The sequence below is a fragment of the Mchenga conophoros genome, linkage group LG19 (assembly GCF_057382185.1).
Source record: "Mchenga conophoros isolate Kocher_MC1m ecotype Shallow Benthic linkage group LG19, M_conophoros_male_GT1.1, whole genome shotgun sequence".
Lineage (NCBI taxonomy): Eukaryota > Metazoa > Chordata > Actinopteri > Cichliformes > Cichlidae > Mchenga > Mchenga conophoros.
Genome location: NC_140544.1, coordinates 1,045,820 through 1,065,064, shown reverse-complemented (window position 1 = coordinate 1,065,064; position 19,245 = coordinate 1,045,820). Strand labels below are relative to the sequence as shown.

The window sequence follows — 19,245 nt, the reverse complement described above, 5'->3', positions numbered from 1 at the left end:
TGGCCAATCCACCACCTTTCATTGTTTATACCGTTACGGGAAAAAAACGAAAAAAAGAAAAATTGCCGATGGCCAGTCCAGCTATGCCTATTTGGGATTAATGACATACTGAAAAATGAAGCAGTACATGTGATGCTTTTGAGATGCTATAGCATGGAGGATCACAATCTGCTGGTACTTTTCTGCGTTTATCATTTTGACAAGATCCTCAGCACCACTGGTTGAAATGTAGTCCCAGTCTATGTGTGAAGTTTGCATTTTCAAAGTTTCAACTGAACACATGGAAAGATATTTCATGCTGTTGTGACAGGCTCCCAGGAACAACAATAGCAGAGAAATACAATCTAAAATTTGTTCTTTGCTAACTTGTTCTTTATAGATTCCACAATTATTCATTTCTTGAATTAAGTGATTTACAGGTTAACTGGATTAAGAAGCAAGCAAACAAACAATGTTCCACCTAAAATTGGTTTCCAGTGGCTTTAAATCACTGATTTTGTTGGGTTTCTCTCCAAGCCTGTGTTCAAGGTAAATAAATATTAGTTGCAATGATAATTTGTACTGCTTTTAACAGCATACAGTATGAGTTCTGTGTAGCAAACTAAGTTATACAGAGATCTATTTTTTTGTTGCCATCATTGTCTTAGTGGATTATTTTGCTAATGTAAGTAAATTTGTATGTAAAAAATAGATTGAAACTCATATAGAAGCTCAGTTTTCTTGCATCTGTGACAAAAGCTCAAATAGCTCCATATTTCCACATTTGTATCTGTGGATATGCAAACATGCAGTTGTGATCACAAGTTCACATCCAATCATCATCATCTAACCCACGCAGGGTCAAAGGTGCATATACAGGCTCAAATAAATAAAGTGTGTAAAATCTCACTGCAGTCAGCTGAATTCTGCATTATTATTTTATACTCGGATAAAGCGGATGAGGATGGATGGATGGATGGATGTTTTATAACATGACAAGGCCAAGGCCTGTTAAACGTTTTGTTAGTGATCATGATTGACTTCTTTCTGTCAGCATAATTTGTTTGGCAGCACTCTTCTGATTGGCCTGAAGATCCAAGAGCTAAGAAAGAGAACTGTGGTCAGTTATCCAACCAGAGTTTTGTCACAAGCTTGTTGATACAAACGTATCCTGTTAAGGTTCAACTTGCTAAGGGACATTTCACCAAATATTCATGGGGATTAATGTAGACATGTAGATCCTGTATTTATACTGAGGTTGGGGATTGCACCTAATACTTAAATAAAGATCTGTTCTGTACAGTTACTCCACCCTGAAAGATGCCCATAATGAGTCTCAGACCACAACCGTAGATCTTTGACATTAGGGCCTTTCTGGCTTTAACATTTGACATTTTTATTTTTTCTTTGCATGTCTTCGTGCTGTAGTAACAGTATACTATTACAGAATAAATGAGGTAATGTGACTTCAATGCAGGATAAGGGGAAATGCACACATGCGTGAGAACAAATGCCTTTTTGTGCTGAACATTTCTCTTTGTATTTCCTGTCGTGATTGTGGTTCAAAGTGCTGCTGCTTTAAGTGCTACTTGCTGAAACATTCTGCATTGTAAAGAACATGCAAAAGGCTGAGTGTACTGCCAGCCCTCTGTATGAACTATGTGTGTAATTATTTGCATGATAGTCAGCATGCAAGAAACAAGTGTGTTTCTAATACTACCTTTGCTTGTTTTCTTTGTCTCCTTTTTTTTGCTCTAGAAATCAACAGCAACAACATGCCAGGTGAGTGTTTTTAGTGAATAATGTCAGATGGAAGCAGATATTCAGACAAGTGCAAACAGACTTGGTGATGACAATGTGAAGCTACTGTTCCAGCTTAATGAAATGTTCCTGTCTGTGCTTTAACATAATTCACATTGCATTCCCTGAAATGGGATATTTCTTTTACAAAGGAGGGACAAATGACTAAGACTATTACTATGACACTATGTGTTAATTATTCAACCATGTGCAGATATTAGGTTTATCTTTCAGTTACAAATGTCCATAATATTTCTGTTTATTCCTTCAGAAATCTGATTTTCAACACAGATTATAGGATCCTGCCTCTTGGGCTGTCTCATCATACCAGTAGTTACAGATTACTTACCTCTAACAAGTTCTATAGAGATATTTAAGTATCTGATTGAAAACAAAGAATTTATTAAACTAGAGCATTGCATTAATTCTCATTATTTTACTGTCTTTGCACAAAAGTGATGAAATTCAGTTCTTGTGGACTAAAACTTCACAGGACATTCATGGTGTGTCAAATGCTTGGACAGCTCACGAGCTGGCCTTCAGGAAATCATATTTAAAATATTATATATTCTGTCACAATTCATTTTAAAGCAGCTATAATACTAAAAAAAGACTAAACCAAAAAATAGAACTGGACAATAACCAGAAACAGAAAAACAGACATGTCACTCCCATCAACTGGATGTTTAAATAAGCAGCTGTGTGTTAGCGTGACAGGGACATAAACTAATAAACTGAAGACATTTCAATAATGTGTTTATAATTTGTGTTTGCTGCCTCAAACAGCCAAAGAGCAAAGAGCAGAAATCGCATTTTTATGTCTGTACAGCAGGTCAGTTGAGTTCTGCTACACAAACGTAAAAAGCACACATGAGCTTTTTATGTGTTATACTCGTTACGAGGAAGCCTCCTGCTCAGGCACAGGAAGCTTTGTGGCACCTGTGTGATCTGATGTTATGCTTTCACTATGAGTAAAAGCATGAATCATCACAATACCAGAGGGTATTGAAACTAAGTGTTCTCTTTGCTGAAATATTCTCTCTCTTTCCTCTCTTTTATACCTTTCCTATTTTCTTAAGGCCTTGCACATATGATGGCAGAGCAAGGTATGCCTCTCTTTATGTCTTTGCTACAAGTCTATCTTTGGTTGTGACTCTGTTGTGCTGTGCTGTGGTTGTTTTTGATGGTGTTGTTCAATACACGATGTTATTTTATTTCCCCTCTCTCCTTCTTTTTACTGTCCTAAGAAAACTGTAACAAACAAAGCTTGTTTTTTTCCTGAAATGTGTTGTCCTGGAGAGACTGTAGCTACAGTGGGCAGCATCAGACGTAGTCTGTAGAGTGTTTCTGGAAATCGGGCAGAGCCAAGCGTTACAGGGTGGAAGTTGAAGGAGGAAGTTCAGAGATGAAGTGAGACAGAAACAGCCAAGGAGGTGTATGATTTATACTGTGGACAGAGGAAAGAAGACAAGGACAATTGTCTTTTGGTGGAATGAGGATGCACAGGACAGAAAAGGCATTTCCCAAAGGAAGGAGTGGGAAAGGCAAAGAAAAAGGCTTTTATTGGTTTGTATGTAAAACGTGACACTAAGGAGAAAGATGGATTGGCAGTGATTGAGCTAGAAACAATGTGAAACAGGGCAGGGTGATTAGTGATAGAGATGGACACGGGTGTTCACTGCGCACACTAAAAAAAAAGGAATAGAGATGGAAATGTAGTAACAAGTTACAGGTGTGGTACGAAGATGGGAGGAGTACTCTGAGAAGCAGATAAATGAAGAAAGATGAGAGAGAGATTAGGATGGATGGAGGAAAGTTAGTGATTCAGAAAGTGCAGAGAATTAATAAGGAGGAAGTGAGCAGCTTTAAAAAGGGATTGAGAGTGAAAGGCACTTGGTCCACATCACACACTGGTGCAGGTGTGTAGATGTCTAGGAGAGAGGAGCTGTGCCGGTACTGATGGCTACAGAGGGAGTGGAACCATACCATGAAGCTATGAGAAAGAGTTTTTAAAGTGACCCGATGATCAGTGAGCAGCAGAACGAGAATTACAAATGTGATGCTTGCTCTGAGAATGTTGATGGAGAAGTATAGAGAAGGTCAGAAGGGCTGCACTATTTCTATCTGGAGAAAACGTGTCGTAATGTCAAGAGAGACACACTGAGATGTCTAGTGAGAGTAGGAAGACCGGAGAGGTGAAAGTATGCAGTGGAAAGAAGAGGAATGAATGTCAGTAGAAACGGGACAAAATGCATGAGTATGAATGAAAGGGTAAATTAGTGAAACAGCTCTGCATGGTCATGTAATATATATTGTAAGTTTATTTTCATGCATGCATCTCTACTTTTAGATATTATACAAATTTCCTCATTTTCCTGATGAGTGTTCTATCCGCCCCTTTTCCCAGAAGTCCTCTATTTGAGTAGTTACTGCTCGTGGCTTTCATGTGTTTGAGATGTACAGTTACATCAAAGATGGTGCTGTGCATTATTGAATTCTATGACATGATATGGTTGGTGTCTGCTATAATTTGGACTAAATTTCCCTCTTCTTCTTCTCCCCTCTCTGGGCACTCTTGGCTGTGGATTCTGTGCTGTCTCCGCCTCCCCTGCTCTTCTAGCTAAAAGCAAAGGTACAGCTTTTTCAAAATCTTTCCTTTTCCACCTCTATGAAAAGCGACGGTTGCTCTGTGAGTGTTTAAGAGCAGTGCAGTGTTATGTGTTTGATGTTTTAAAGGTGTGTATTTGTCTGTATTCACTTCTCTTGTGTAATGGCTTTTCACAGAGAGTGCTTGGAGTAAGCAAGTAATTAAGCCAACTTTAATTGAAGAAGGAAAAAAACACACTGTGTTGCTTTCTGCTTGTTTATAAAAGCGTGCATGTGTTTTATAATTTGATCTGAGTTGTATACAGTACACCTGTGCAGAAGCTGCACATGTTAAAAGAACAAGCGTCACTGTGGGGCAGTTTACAGAACAACCAGGAGAAAATAAAGGATCTTCTCCTGGCTGATGGAACCAGTGACAGAGCAGGTTGTCCTTAAACAATGCTCAAAATGTAACCAGTGTGTTGTGGTCTGAGAACAATGTAGGTGCATTTAGTTTATTTATGTTACTGATAATTCATCTTATCAAGCAAAATCATGCAAACAGACCACTGATACAGAACAGCAGATCATTTAAGCTTTCCAGTAATTTAGTTTTTAGATAGATGCTGTTGATGTTCAATACCCGATTCTGCATCTCTTAATATAAACGTGCTCCAGAGAAGGGAAACTGCTGTTGGTGACCTTTTGGGCAGATTTCTGCAGCGCCGTCTTGTCAGCCTCAGAGCAGTTGCCATAACAGACAATTATAGAAGAAGTCAGAACACTCTCCACCAGAACACGGTACCCCAAGATCAGCTACTTCAGCCTCCTCATGAAAAACAGTCATTGATCAGCTTCCTTCATAATACTGGCTGAATTCGTGGCCCATGTGAGGTTGCTCTTCCACCTCTTTCCTGTACGTAGAGATCAGAGATCAGACCAACAACAGCCATCTACAAACTTCAGAATATGATTGCCTGGATACTTTGCTGAGTAATCACGTGAGAAGTGTACACAGTAGAGGCCACCATACACACCGTTGTGGAGAGCTGGCTTTAAGTTTGATGGTGGAGGATGGCCTGCATGTCAAGACGTCCAGCACCCAGTTACACACAGTAACAGCTTATTGGTTAGTGTCTGTGGAATGATGGTATTAAATACAGAGTCAGAGTTCAGAAAGAGCAGGCTGACACATGCATGAGAGCAGAGTGGATGACAGACTGGTTCTTCCTGTATGCATGCTGCTGTGGACCCACACTGATGTCAACTGACTCCTGAATGGGGCCAAAAGCAGCCATTCCAGCCACTTCATGATAAGTGGGGTGAAAGCCACCAGGCAATAGTTACTCATGGCTTTCTCAGCTGGGTCTTTGGGCACTGGGAAAACAATGGACCAAAGCCAGAGAGAGAGAGATGTTAAAATTGTCAACACCATGGTGAGTTCCTGAGCACACAGTCTTAAAACCCAGTGATGCTCTTTATTTCCTTCCACATGCTTCAAGGGCCACTGGTGAAAAAATGACCATGTATATTTTGGGCATAGGTTGCCTTTCCCAGTTTAATATCTGCATCCAATTCCCTCCCTGCTCTTCTCAGTGCCACTGGATCTTCAGATGCAAATGCTGAGCCCTGTATCCTTCAGAGATCTCACCTCCACATTTAGCCAGGGTTTCTGATTAGGAGAGATGATTATAACCTTTGTGTTACACATTGCACTTGCTGATGTATCCACAATCTGAGCAAGCAAAAGACTTTAAAGTCCACCCCGCCATCCAGTGGCGTGTCTAGAAAATTTTTGTTGGGGGGGCCAGGTAGGGGCACAGATTTGGAGAAGGGTGGCAGATGTAATTGGCAGATAATGTTTTAAAAAAAAATTCTACCAACCGTTAACCATAATTCAATAATCCTATAAACCTAATAACCGAATGCGCTTTTAACTCTTATTAGAATGAGATTTTAACCACTACGGTGCAAAGTTTTTAGATACTGCGTTGATAAAGTACAAGAGATACAATCAGTCAGTGTTTATTCAGCATTCAAGGACATCAATATTTGCATAGTATTTTTACTGACATGTAGTGCACATATGTTTTGGGCAAAAACATTTTTGAATAATAAAATACAAACATTTGTAACAAACAATTGACAAATTAGCCAATGCAAAACTTTATCTGCCTGTTAAAAAAAGAAGATAATCTTCTCACAATCTGGTGTTTGATTTTGAAACAGGAAAAAAGTGGAGAAACAACTGAAAAGACTAAGATTTGAATAAAACCTGAAAGCAAGTAAATACTTTCTATGCTGCCTTATGGTCAACTTTGGTAATATTGATCAAGAACAACACTGGCTGATGATGAAATACAGTCAGCTGGCATGGTGACACTGCCAGTATTAACCTGCAGGGCTGGACTGGGACAGAAAATCGGGCATTTTGACTAGAGACCGGCCCACCAGGTATTAAAACCATAAAGACTTTGAATGAAAACAAACCCTGTGGTGACAGTGATGCACAGTCTTGTTGGTATATGTATGATTTCTATACATTTTACGTCAGATAAAAACTTTGGTTGTAAGATTCAGATAATTATTTTTTAAAAGCGAAACATTTTAAATGAGAATAAGAAAGAAAAGTATTTCTTTGTGCCCCCCTCTCCCTGTTAATGCCCTACCTGGCCCCCTGGCAACACTTTGCTAGACCCGCCCCTGCACAGTTACCAGCTGTCAGCTACTTAGAAAAGGATCCTGGTGTTATTTATCTCTCAGAAACAGTTCATAACTTCAACTCATCCATGTCACCTAAAAGGTAAACCTGTTTCTCCATCACCTGTTCAGCTCTGATGATTCAGTAAGGACATCTCCTGGTTTCATCTTCATGTTTCCCTCTCACCACATATCCAAACCGACATCATGACCAGCAGCTTTACAGCTGTGGCTCCAGCAAACATCAGCTGATACTAGAAATTAATATGAAATAAATTCTAACAGCAGCTGATCAAGCTTAAACGTGCTGCTGTTGTTTAACGCGACATCCGCTGGTTTCCTCTTTCTGGCCCAAAGTGGGCGATAAATAAACAAGAGAGAAAAGCCGATCAGCTGATCATTGATCAGTTTCATGATTGAAGTAGCAACAGGAGAGGCAGGGGGAGAGAATGAAAGAAGAAGAGGCAGCTGTGCAGCGTAACGACAGAATAAATCCAGCTTTGTGTCTTTTTTTCATTATAGCGAAAGTCCGGGACAAACTGCGTCTCTTCTCAGCTCAATACGAAACGTGTAATATTTTCTCTGAATGAGGGACCATTCCATTTTTTTAAGGAGCCGTTGGCAACTCTACTAACTAACCTTATGAATAAAATAAAGTTCACTATCAGTAACATCATAGCACCCACCCAGCTGTATAAAAACTCCGTCAAGCTGGCTAGAACACAGTACGAGTTATTGCAACTGAGGGTAAAAAGTCAGCACGACGAAAATAAACTCCACCTAAACTTAGTTTATATCTGACCCAGATAGACTGCAGCTCATAACTTCTTACCTGAAGTTCAGTTCACCTGACACTCGGACTGGTGGCTGCCTCGGGGCTCTCCTCCTGCCTCCCCTTCCCTCATCCACCTGCTGGCCTCTGTGGATGCCCCGCCATAGCCACCACCAAACAACGGAGTTATTTTTACACATCGACCTGCATCTGGCCAATCCACCACCTCTCATTGTTCATGCCATTACAAAAAAAATAAAAAATAAGTCAAATAAGCCCGATGGCCAGTCCAGCTATGTTAACCTGCAACCAAATCTGCAGCTCCATACAGCAATGTTACGACTTAGATTATATCTTATAACGCATAACTCTTATGTTAGCTGCCCTCAGTAGCATACTGTCTGAAATATTCCAATAATTCTTTTAAGTGTTATTTTAAGTGTTATTTTTTCCTTGGTATTCTAATTTCACCGAAGTTTACTAAACTCAACAAACTTAATATTACTTACCGGGACATTTATTCTGTCCTCATTTTCTTTCACCGAAAAATTGTTTCCTGCAGTGCCGTCTTTCGCGCTTGGCTCTCCTACCTTTGCTAACGTGATGCACATAGCGCAGAAGCCGGTGCTGCATTCACTTACACTCGGATATCTGAGCTTCACCGTGAAAACATAATCAGACATTTGATATTTGATTGAATTTTATTGTTTTGCCTTTGGGGTGGCACCTGGGGTGGCCAGTCTGGTTGGGGGGGTGGCCTGTGCCCCCCCAGGCCACCCCGCTGGACACGCCACTGCCGCCATCATGAATTGCTGCCTCTCTGAAAACCTGCCAATTGGTCTACTCAGAATAGTCCTGGAAGCATCCTTCTAAGCTCATCACGTGAGCTAGGATAATTTTCAAGCCCTCCAAGTAATGGCCCATGGTGCTGAAGGAAGGGAAGTTGAATTGGCTGATTTTAGGGACGGTCATCTCATCCATCATTGAGCAACCAGTCAAGAGTTTGGGTAAGCCTGAAAGAATCCAGAAGCTAAATCAAGAACTTGGAAAGTGGCTTACCAAGGTCAACAAATCTGGCCTGTCTGGTAGATTTAAAACTCGGATCCACCAGCATTCCATCCTGTCCAGAGTCCAGCAATCACTGCTGGACTTTGCAGTCCCAATAAAACCTGTTGAGTCTTTGGAAAGAAATACTTCCCAGGGCGATCGTGGCTCAAGAGTTGGGAGGTCGCCTTGTAATCGGAAGGTTGCCGGTTTGATCCCCGGCTTGGACACTCTCGGTCGTTGTGTCCTTGGGCAAGACACTTCACCCATTGCCTACTGGTGGTGGTCAGAGGGCCCGGTGGCGCCAGTGTCCGGCAGCCTCGCCTCTGTCAGTGCGACAAAGGGTGGCTGTGGCTACAATGTAGCTGCCATCACCAGTGTGTGAATATGGGTGGATGGCTGGATATGTAAAGCGCTTTGGGGTCCTTAGGGACTAGTAAAGCGCTATATAAATACAGGCCATTTACCATAAGGGCTAGCAGTTTTTTTCTTTTAACATTGGACTGTTAAAATACATTTTCTACTTTCAGCTTCATCACATCTTTAATATGTGTGATTGTAAATGTGCTACTGAAATTCTAGATAGTATAGAGTGTACTGGATTTATAAAGCAGAAAGCCTCCCGTCTGTTATAATTTTATAAAGTATTAATTGAACTTAAAAAGACTTGTTCCACTGCATGTACAGTTGGTGCCACTCTATGTTTGATGATCACATAATACTTCAGCATGCCAATTCATTTGGAAATTTAAGAGCTGCAGTAGGTGTTGGTACAAAGTCTTCAGTGCAAAAAGATTGTCGGGTGTTTGTCCTGAGAAGCTGTGATTGGCTGGATCTCGCTGTGTACACCTGTGATGGCTTCCCCCATTCACAGAAAAAGCTTGTGTAAGCTCCTGGAGATTCCTCTTCCCTCACCACCTGTGCGGTTTTTCTTGTTACTGTGTCTAATCCTTGAGCAAGATGTAGACATTATTAGGTATCACACACATACACAGGCTCCCTGTTGTCTCGTGTTAGGCAGACAAGAGGCTCCGTTCTGGCTCCATTTGCATGGCAGCTCACTGGTGGCAGAATAGCAGAGCAAGAAAGGAATAATAAAATTTGGTGCGTCTGCAGTTGTGGAGTCACATTTCTTGATGTTTTGGGCTGACATAAAGCGATTCTGTCCTCATCTTGTTCAGATATCTGGTCAGACTCTTTTTGTCTTTTTATTATTTCCATGGTCAGTCACCCTCTCTGCTCTACTTATCTGTCTTTGCTTTCTTACTCTGCATCTTTTTACTCCTCTTTTATTGTCTTTCCTTCACTGCCTGCCCCTCTTTCTTTGGCTCATCAGTTTTTGTTAGCTTCGTTCTCTGTTTGTATTTTTTCTTTTATTGCATTTTTGTATACCTTCTGCTCATTTACATAAGCCTATGCGTTGTGATGAAGCAGTTAAGAGAGTGTGTGCAAAAATGCACACTGGCAATAAAGCTGTCGCAATCGTAGCTGAAACTAGTTTGTAATGTGAACAGTTCTGAGTTGTAAAGTCTTTCCTGAGATAAAACCGTATTCAGTTTTGTTGCCTGTGAGGATGCACTTTTCTGTTTTCACTGGTGTTTATGACGATGAGTGAACAATATCACTACCATGCATGTTATCTTGCTGTTGCTTCAGACATCACTTGATTCATACAAACAGTAAAAAATCTCTCTGATAGATACTACATGAGCCTATAGCTTGTTTGTAAAGATACTGCAATATCAACCTAAAGTATCCAAAGTATCAACCTAATATACAATTAAACCGAAATGTTAAAGCAGTTTCGATAGAGTGCAGTTTGTGAAAACAATACTGAGACATATCCATAATATTGTCTTTCTCTAATAAGTAGTTCAGCTGCTCTGCTGTTACTCTTTTTCCAAAACCTTTGACACAGAATTCTAGACTGGTCTGTAACTATTCGACAGAGGTGCGTCTACTGTGGTTTCTTTGGCCCAACAGCAGCTTGTTTGAGCTGGAAACTGAGCAATAATCCTTTCCATGATACAGTGGCCAACACAGTCAAACACAGTCAAACACAGTCAAACACACTAATTAAAAACAAAAGTAGGAAGGACATCGAGGGGGCTTGAATTTGGGGGACATTATTGAGACAGTGATGGAGAAATACTAATGTCAGTGACCTAATTTACAAATTGTTCAAAAACTCATTGTACTCAGACCTGGTGCATGTGGAATATTGGAAGAGACAATATTGTTGCATCAGGTGAGGAGGCCACCCATAAATGTTCTAACTTGTGACAATATCTCATAAAATGACAAATATTTATCCAAGGACAAACATGTTACCATTGGACAATATTTTGTTTCAGAGTTGCTCCTGTACCTGAATAGATTGAAAGTCAAAGGATGAAAGAAAAGTGTCATGAAATGTGGGGATTATTATATGTGCAGGGCCAGAAACATGTTGCTGAAAGTTAAAATACTCTGTGATAATGATGAGATCAGCAGCTGTCCTACAAGAGTCCATCAATCAAGAGTTCGTCAATATGAAGGTTAAAATCTCCCAGTGTTACATCCATCTAATGATAAATGACAAAGGTCATTAAATTCAGTTAAAAAAGAGTCCAGCAATGCCAGCAGGTAATAGATTAAAATAAAAGGTTTTCGGAGAACCGACCTTAATCGTCTGTAACTCAAATGAAGAAAACCGGTTTGAGTTCATCAGGCAGCAAGTCCTCTGCTATGACTCAAAAGACACGACGTTCCATTGACGGAGCAGCCAGAGAAGTGAATATAATCTATATGTTGCTGCCACGTCTGAGTCAGCAACATCAACTCTACAGAGTCCTTAATAAAGAGATTATTTAGAATAAATAATGTAAACCTTAAACAGGGCAAACTGGATTGGTGACCATTGATTGGGACATTCAGCAGCTCACTGGAATTCAACACCTGTACACATCTGCGAACCTGCATTGACTCCTAAAACAGATAAAACGATCACTGATGAGAGGACATCGCTGCCACCAGTGAAACAGACCCAGATGACCATTCTGCCATCGAGCCGTGGACCCAGAGCCACAGACAGCAGGGCAGTGTGCCTGCCAAGTGACAGGAGAGGAACTGGCCACAGGCGCTGGGAGTCTCCCCACAGCCAAGAAGCTAGCCTCCAATGCTGCCTGTTTCACCTCGATAATAACTCTGTGTGTTGTGTACAGTATCAAACACTCCACTAAGGAACACAGAACGGAGGAAAGGCTTTGCTGTAGTTGCTCCAGCTGTCACATTAGCTGTCCAATGAATCCGTAATGTACGTCGATCATGAATTCAAACAGCATACAAAAGAAAAACATAACGCTGCAAATGGCGATGGCCGGCAATAAAAAACTACACCAGCAGCGGCAACCAAACATGGGTGCCACCTTGAAGAAAGCCCATCAATACAGATATTCAAGTACACACATTGATCCAGTGCTGAGTAAAATTGGCCTCTAAAATAAATCTGAAAATCCTGTGAAGCTGTTAGATCAGGTCATGGACACAGCGATGTGGGAGTGGGGGATGCTTGGACATTTGGGTTTTCTGTGCTTGACTGAGTTCTGGTAAGTGTGCCAGACTCTGAGGCTAGCCAATAATATCAATGCATCAATGACAGCAGGTAGATGATGAGTAGGCCTATGAGTGTATCCAGGAATCAGGGTGAAATATGCTGTTAGTTCACCCTGGAAAGCAGTTATTTTATTGGCTTAGTTAAAGTCGTAACAACAAAGCAGCAATATTACAGCTTGCACTTCTAAAACATTTATATCAGTTACTTGGTGTTGGATCAGTGTTAGTCCCAGTTTTATTTATTTTATCCATGTCAGTATTCATTTCAAAATTCAGCACTGTGAGATGTATTTTTGTACTGATGTTCTGTAACACTGGTAGCACTGCAGACCTGCTTTTAACAACTCGCAGAATCATCTGCTGAAACCAAAAAAATGATCCCTCGCATATTTTGATTATAGATTATAGATTTATTACTGCAGATAACACGATAACCCTCATCTCTGTGAATTTAAGAAAAAGCGTCTTTGTTTGTTTTTAAATGAATTTGAAAAGAATACACAAAAGCATTTTGGGAGACTAATCACTGCAGCGATGTACAGAGACATCTTTGATCTAAACCTGCTTCAGAGCGCTCTGGACCTTCGACAGGTTTGTCTTTAAAGAGGACAATGACCCGAAGCACGCGGTGAAGATAACAAATGATTAACTTCAGGATCATGTGAACATCCTTGAGTGGTCAGAGCCCAGACCTGAACCCAATGGAACTCCTCTGAAGAGATCTGAAAATGGCTGTGCACTGACGTTTTCCATCCAAGCTGATGGAGCTTCTGAGGTTCTGCAAAGAAGAAACTTTGTCTAGTGTCATACTCAAAAAGACTGTAACTGCTGCCAAAGGGGCTTCAACAAAGTATTGAGCAAAAGCTGTGAATACACATGTACATGTTACAATTCATTTTATTTTTTTCCACTCTTACTTTGGTGTTTCGTTTGTACCTGGGTTGATGCAGATACAGGCAGAACATTCAAACTTCATACAGAAAGTTTCCATCAGGCTGGTGAGTTCAAACCCAGGCCGTCTTTGGAGGAAGGTGGAGAACGATGTTTACATGTTCCATGTTCTCCCCTTGCCTTCGTGGGTTCTTTCCAGGTTATTCCGAAAGGTTTAAAATGACCAAAATGTGTGAATGGTTGACTGTTATCTTTGTGACAGACTGGCAGCAGATGTGACAGGCTCTAGGACCCAGAGATCTTATGTGCCATTCTACTTATTTGCTATTTGTTATATGTTTGTTGTTTTTAATGTAATTTTTAAATGATGTAACAAATAATTTCCCAAATCAAATCACTTTTATTGTCACATCACATGTGCAGGTACATTGGTACAGTACATGCGAGTGAAATTTTTGTGTGCGAGCTTCACAAGCAACAGAGTTGTGCAAAAATACAATAACGTAAAACAAGCAAAATATAAGAATGGCTACATCTGAAAGTAATAAATATATGTACAATATATAATAGTATATGCATTACTGCATGTGTATACTAAATATTTTTCTACGTGTGTGTGTACACATATTTTACAAATTAAATAGAGTAAACAATAAATAAAATATATAAAATATACAGAGTGAGACATGTGCAAAACAGTGGCGTTACTGTACAGTATGGAGTGCATAATGTTAAAGTTCCAGTAGTGAAGCTGAGGTGTCTATGACGTGTTCAGCAGTCTGATGGCCTGGTGGAAGAAGCTGTCTCTCAGTCTGCTGGTACGGGACCGGATGCTGCAGAACCTCCTTCCTGATGGAAGCAGTCTGAACAGTTTATGGCTGGGGTGACTGGAGTCCTTGATGATCCTCCCCGCTTTCCTCAGGCAGCGCTTCCTGTAGATGTCTTGGAGGGAGGGAAGCTCACCTCCAATTATCCGTTCAGAGCACCGCACTACTCGCTGGAGAGCTTTGCAGTTGTAGGCGGTGCTGTTGCCATACCAGGTGGTGATGCATCCAGTGAGGATGCTCTCAATGGCACAGTGATAGAAGGTCCTGAGGATGCGGGGGCTCATGCCAAATCTTTTCAGTCTCCTGAGAAAGAAGAGGCGCTGCTGCGCCTTCTTCACTGTTTTGTTTGTGTGTACTGACCACGTAAGATCCTCAGCCAGATGTACACCAAGGAACCGGAAGCTGCTCACTCTCTCCACAGCAGCGCCGTTGATGGTGATGGGGGTGTGTACTTCTCTGCACCTCCGGAAGTCCACTATCAACTCCTTTGTCTTTGCGACGTTGAGGGTGAGATGGTTGTCTTGACACCAGTGGGTCAGGGCGCTGACCTCCTCCCTGTAAGCTGTCTCATCACTGTTGGTGATAAGACCCACCACTGTAGTGTCGTCCGCAAACTTCACAATGATGTTGGAGTTGTTAGTGGCTGTGCAGTCGTAGGTGTAGAGTGAGTACAGGAGAGGGCTCAGTACACACCCCTGTGGAGCACCAGTGTTCAGTGTGACGGGGGATGAGGTGATGCTGCCCAGTCTGACCACTTGGCGTCTGTCAGACAGGAAGCTAAGGATCCAGCTGCAGAGGGAGCTGCTCGGTCCTAGATCCTGCAGTTTCCTGTCCAGCTTCGAGGGAACGATGGTATTGAATGCTGAGCTGTAATCTACAAACAGCATTCTCACATACGTGTCTCTCTTCTCCAGGTGTGACAGGGCAGTATGTAGTGTCAGGGCTATGGCATCATCAGTGGACCTGTTGTGGCAGTATGCAAACTGTAGAGGGTCCAGTGAGTCGGGTAGTGCAGAGCAGATGAAGTCCCTGACCAGCTTCTCGAAGCATTTGCTTACGATGGGGGTCAGGGCTACAGGTCGCCAGTCGTTCAATGAGGAGATGGTGGAGGATTTGGGTACAGGGACGATGGTGGCCATTTTGAAGCAGGCTGGGACTACAGACAGAGAGAGGGAAAGGTTGAAGATGTGCGTGAACACTCCAGCCAGCTGAGCCGCGCATGACTTGAGGACGCGGCCGGGAATCCCGTCCGGACCAGTAGCTTTGCGTGCGTTCACCTTCCTGAAGCACCTCCGCACATCCTCCTCAGACACAGTGTGCGCACTGACGTCATCCGCGGTGCGCACACTGTCCGGTCTCGTGGTGTTCGCTGTGTCGAATCTAGCGTAGAATACGTTTAGATCCTCACACAGAGAGGCCGTGGTCTGCGGTGTGCTGAGATGAAAAAGCGCATCTCATCTTATTACCCTGTGATCTTATATGTTACCACATTTTGAAAAGTCACACGCACCATACAATGAATAATACGTTTTCTAGGAACTGCACGACTTGCCGTGTGATTCATACTGGCGAGCTACTCACAGCCAAGCTGTTCATGCAGGGCCATACTGTGCCATGTACCTTACTGGCACAGGTCACGTGTCAACAAACAGCAGTGGCAACAAAAATAGAGGCAAAACACACACTGAGAGAGAGAGAACACAAACACTGACAAAGCTTAATTCTCTTGGGTTCTCTGGTACCAGCCCACACAATTTACCTGCAAAACTAAGGCAAAATGCAGAAGCAGCGTATGAAAGTGCACCCCATCATTCAACAGTTTAACTTTAGTGCTCTCTTGTTGTGCAGTTTTGGTCATATAATTGTTACAGTGTTGCTTCAGTGTTCCATTGAGGTTTGTGGACATTTGTTTATGAGCAGTTCTTTCATTTCCTGTCAGAACGGCTGATATCTTCACTGTTATCACTGTGAAATTGCAACACTTGTTGTTCTTGTTTTGTTGTAAATTTGCTGATGTGCTTGGGATTATTGTCCTGTTGCATTTCCCTGTTTGGAGCACACTTTAGTGTTTAGACAGATAGCCTTACATATTAATCTAAAATACTTTGGCATGCAGAAGAGATCATGGATTCAATGACTGCAGCACGCCTGGGCCTGTGGCTGCAAAACAAAGCCAAACATTATCCTTCCACCACTGACAGTCGGTATGAGGTATTTATGCTGACATGCTGTCGTTGTGTGGCGCTGTGCATCGTTGCCAAACATCTCCACTTTGTTTGTTAAGTCATTTCAGATGCGATGAACTATGCATAACTTTGTATTAAGATGTGCTAAGTGTTGGGGTGTGTATTAAGATATTTATTGAGACCCTAACGGCCTGACCTTTTGGTGAATGTGATGGGACATGCGTTCCTGGGAATAATGGTAATTGTCTTAAATGTTTTCCACTTTGAATAATTATTCTCACTGTAGACTTCAGATTGTTTACAAATGACCTCGTAAACATTCACAGACTGAAGGGCAGCTTGCTGATGTCATCCTTTCTTGGCACTGATTAGCTGATCATCAGTTAATCAGGTGCATTTTGGCTTATTTTGGCTAAATAAACAATGACACAGTGCAATATGTCCAGGCTGACTAAAACCTTATTTTTACCGTGTCAAATGTGTGTGTGTGTGTGTGTGTGTGTGTGTGTGTGTGTGTGTGTGTGTGTGTGCGTGTGTGTGTGTGTGTGTGAGAGAGAGAGAAATATTTGAAACATTGGTTCACGAAGGCTTCATTTAATAAACATATTACCCTTCGTGGTTTTGTGCCTGCCGCCCTCTGGAAGGTGCTACTGAGCAATAAGCACCTAGAACAGCTTTTAACTAAACACCATTAAATCTGTCTCATAACTTTGTGCCCTGCTGGGACACTGCCTTGTAATCCCTGTGTGCTTATATAGTAACTAATACTCGTTCTCTCTTACTTTATCCAACTAAAAAATATATAAATGTAAGAATATAAAAATACAAAGGGTCTTTAGCCTTTAATAAAGCAGCTTGTAATGACTGTTGTGAATGGGAACTATACAGGTAAAGTTGAACTGAAGTTTTTTTTTCATTGGTGAAGAAAAGGTAAGATTATTTTTCAAATCAAAATCACTTTCAGTTGATGAAGGTGTTCTCTGAAAGCTCTTCAAGGCTCTGCACTGACTGCAAACTGCAAACACTTGAAGCTGGTGTCAACCATACAACATCAAGGTCTCTTTTGTTTTTGCATATGATGAATTTGAAATAATGCAAACAAATGCAGATGTTTTTTTTAAATTGAATATTTCAACCTAATTGTTTCAGTGTATTTGAGACAAGACGCTGCCATATGAGTTCTAAAGCAGTCTATAACTTACAGCTTGCTATTGTTCTGATAACACTATTAAGAGTAGAGTATGAAAATCAGGAATTGTCTAACAGTTTTTTATTTAGCTGCAGAATGCATCTGCAAACAGTGAAGCAGAACACTGACACTGTCCCACAGACCACACAGTGGATTGCAACCCATTAAGATTTCAGTCCCAGTAGTCCATTTGCCGTAAAGCAAACATTTTTCTGCTGCAGAGCACAACCTAGACAACATTTCAAAGAGGAGGTTATGGGGGTGGGTGAATGAAACATGCTTCAGGGGAAGAAAAACATAGTGTCGATCTGGGAAACGATTAAATCCAGATTCCTACCAACAACATTTCTCACCCCCCCAGAGGGGACTGACACGAGCAGCAGCTCAGGAAGAGAAATTGAGTGAGAGAAAGATGGAGGAGGAAAGAGAGAGATTATGAACGAGAATGTGCTAGTTATCGTAATTAAATGCAAGTGGATTTTATGCTCCTCCTATTGATTTCTGCCAGGGGCTTTGTGTGTATTTCAAAGGGAAAGTCTGCTCTGTAATGCTGGTTCAGAAGCATTTTCCTTTTTTTTGCTTTTTGCTCATGGCTGATGAGACTATTGCACTCAACAAACTAGCGAGACATTAATTAAAAAGTGCAACCAAGGTAAGCTCTAAGAAACAATGTGCAGATGTCAGACTCAATTTGGCTTATACTTTAGGTACAGAGTTTGATAGAACAAAAAAACATGTGATATGCATGGAAAGATAGAATAGTGCACATTTGGAAAGATATCTGTTTGCATGGATGCTTTTTATTGTGTGTGTGCACCCACCGCAGTTTGCCAGTAGAGATACCACCCCAGTTTCAGGAGTCAGGCCGCAGGTTGCAGATAAAAGCTGATATATTCTTCCCGGCTTCCCTTTCCTTCCATGTGTCATCCCTCCAGTTTTGATTTTGGAAGGTTAATGTTAACATATTTGTCAAGCTCACTGTGCCCCAGGCAGCACTGCTTAAGTACTTCTTTTGCAGTTTAAGTGACCTGCTTTCTGGCATCGCCTTTTTCCCATTACTGGGAATAGCATTTCATTTAGATGGCATCAATCATCTTTCTCACCCCCCCGGTCCCCCTTTCTTTGCCTTTTTTTTTTCATCTGTTTTAAAAAAATATATTTACTGCACTCTCTTTTTGCTTTCATAACCTGGCAATTATGGTTTATGCCTCTTATTTTAATATATAGGGGGGGAAATAACACTTGAATTCACTAGGCGCTATTAACATGAAGTTCTAGCCAGACGTTGGTAAAAACCCGTTCAATCCACACATGTGAAGAAATTAAACCCTAGATGTTAATAAACTAAGTTTTGTGTAATAATAATGTAGTAATAAATTACAGGGAAAACTTATTGAACACACTTACTGAAATTTAATGCTTCATATAAAAGCCTTTGATGATTATGACGCCTCCTCCACAGAAACAGTTTCAGCTGGATTCAGGTCAGGTGATTGGTTGGGCCATTCTAGGAGTTTATTTTCTTGTTTCCTTGGCCGTGTGTTTAGGACGATTTACTTGTGACCTGTAGGGTGTCCTGGTGCCACGTGCACCTTTATGTTTGAAGTTGGTGTTTGTTAGGGACGGACTGTGGTTGACACTGAAGTCCAATCACACTGGGACACCACTGGGTTCAGA

At 41.4% G+C, this 19,245-nt stretch overlaps 1 protein-coding gene and 1 pseudogene across 2 annotated transcripts in view; both read left to right on the top strand.

Moving 5' to 3' along the window:
• The window catches only part of LOC146551414 (neurexin-3a pseudogene), a 41,075-nt pseudogene extending 38,143 nt beyond the window's left edge, over window positions 1–2,932 (top strand). The window contains exons 3-4 of the transcript XR_014890057.1: window positions 1,738–1,761; window positions 2,859–2,932. The product of XR_014890057.1 is annotated as a neurexin-3a pseudogene (transcript). The remainder of the gene's footprint in view (window positions 1–1,737; window positions 1,762–2,858) is intronic.
• A 1,400-nt stretch (window positions 2,933–4,332) lies between these two features.
• Window positions 4,333–19,245, top strand: part of nrxn3a (neurexin 3a) — a gene marked incomplete at its 5' end in the record, with an annotated part of 165,925 nt that continues 151,012 nt past the window's right edge. Inside the window, one exon of the mRNA XM_085258204.1 lies at window positions 4,333–4,411. Within this exon, the coding sequence (XP_085114330.1) occupies window positions 4,333–4,411 (79 nt within the window). The remainder of the gene's footprint in view (window positions 4,412–19,245) is intronic.